This window comes from Etheostoma spectabile, chromosome 6 (assembly GCF_008692095.1).
Source record: "Etheostoma spectabile isolate EspeVRDwgs_2016 chromosome 6, UIUC_Espe_1.0, whole genome shotgun sequence".
NCBI classification, from domain to species: Eukaryota; Metazoa; Chordata; class Actinopteri; order Perciformes; family Percidae; genus Etheostoma; species Etheostoma spectabile.
Window position 1 is genome coordinate 25254009 of NC_045738.1, and position 1814 is coordinate 25255822.

General features: G+C 43.1%; 1 protein-coding gene across 1 annotated transcript in view; it reads right to left on the bottom strand.

Moving 5' to 3' along the window:
• The window catches only part of cdk14 (cyclin dependent kinase 14), a 205066-nt gene that overhangs the window by 187906 nt on the left and 15346 nt on the right, over positions 1-1814 (bottom strand). Inside the window, 1 exon segment of the mRNA XM_032517690.1 lies at positions 1588-1619. Within this exon segment, the coding sequence (XP_032373581.1) occupies positions 1588-1619 (32 nt within the window).

Sequence of the window (1814 nt, forward strand, 5' to 3'; positions counted from 1 at the left end):
TGATGTTCATATCTTGACTGTAGACAACAGGGTTGATGTTTTACAAGCTTTTTTTAGAAAATTAAACCAGACGGACAATGAACTGTAAAACTGACCTTAGATCTCTGGAGGTTAAGTACATAATGCCGAAAGCCTTCCTGGATTTATTTGTCATTGCTATTAATCTACACCAGTGGCCAGGTGTTTAGGTACACCCTGCTGAAACTAAAGTCTCATACAAGAATCCTGCACCCCATTCCACATTCAGGACATTTTGTTTTTGTGGAAACTGTTGTAGAGAGGTGTTGATTGGACTGGATGATCGTGCAGGAGGATGCTGTTTGTGCGGCTGTTGTGGTGTTTCAGGTGTTCAGAGATGTACTGACACAAAGAAAACGGCTTACACAATAATATTGGCAATCCAGCCCGATTATGATTCTGGTACTTGTCTGTTGCTCTTAAATTTCTCTTGATAACAGTTCTGGATCTATCACATAGAATAAAGGAATCTACCAACTAGGGCTGCACGATATGAGGTGAATATGCAATAAAGTGGTTGATATTGCAATAATGATATTGCTTGGGATAAACACCAGATATTAATCCGTTCGATATTCTGCTAAAATACAACAAATTGCTTGTTCAATGTGAAACAAATGAAAGGAAATCCTTTAATTGAACAAACTGAACATTAAATTGCATATAAAAGGCGGCACTAAAAAAGAAAGAGATACATTGTAACGTGTAGTTTTCTACTCATACAAAGTATTGTTTGCAATAAGTTGCAACCTTTTGCAGTGTGTTTATTGCGCTAGTTGATATTGCGATGAGGAAAGTGGTGCAGCCCTACCACCACCCAACCCCAGCAGCAACACGTCTGCCACATCAACACACAGCCTCCTGATGTCCTGTCACTTAGTCATCACGCAGACAACACACTGGGAAGGCTGCACCGCTGTAGATGAACTCACTGCTGCTTCAAATCAAAATGGCCACCTAGCACGACTCCCTCAATTCAATCAGAACAGTTATGCTTCGGTCTGAGTCACATGACAAGTGATATTTAACCAAAAGTGACATAACCAAGAGAGGTATTCTGGGATGCACTCAAAACTTGAAATTTGTTTAAAAAAGTATTACATAAAGACATATTTTGGAATTTGGTTGAAAGAGACAACTATGTTGTTAATTGCAATTATTTCTGAGACGACTGATGTGGACTCGTTCCAGCCCTCGTGAGCACTGTGTGTGAGGGGTAGCCCTGGGTGTACTCGTTCAGAGAACGAGGGCGGTGCCTATGCATGGAGTCCCATTTCGGCCAGAGAAGCCCTGTGATGGGGACTGACCCTGAGGGACGCCTCTGAGATGAGACGGAAAACCACGATGCTCCACACATGAGTGTGTTACACACAATATGCACTGAGCTACAGCAGCATGCAAAGAAATAAAAATAAGAAACTGCAACGCAGTCCTGGCAACATCTGGCCAGCAGGACCTTGGTGAATGATTTGAGGGAAAAATCCAGCGTCCAACACTGTGCAAGCAGCCCTGGACCTGGACCAGGGATGCCACCAGCATCCACTAAAATTCGCTAGTATTTCCTCCTACCTCATCAAAGCCGCCGTCCTCTTTCTTGAAAGCTGCAAAAAGAAGAAAGAAAGAGAGAATCAGACACTGATGGTATTGACATCTTTTGAAGAATGAAAACAATAAAAAAAAAGTCTAATAGGAGAGATGCAGCAGAGCTCGGAGCCGTGTCACAGGAAATCATTCTGCACTCATTAGAGCGAGTCCAGGTTCGGATAGTCGGGGGTGACGGCTCACTGGGGGGGGGG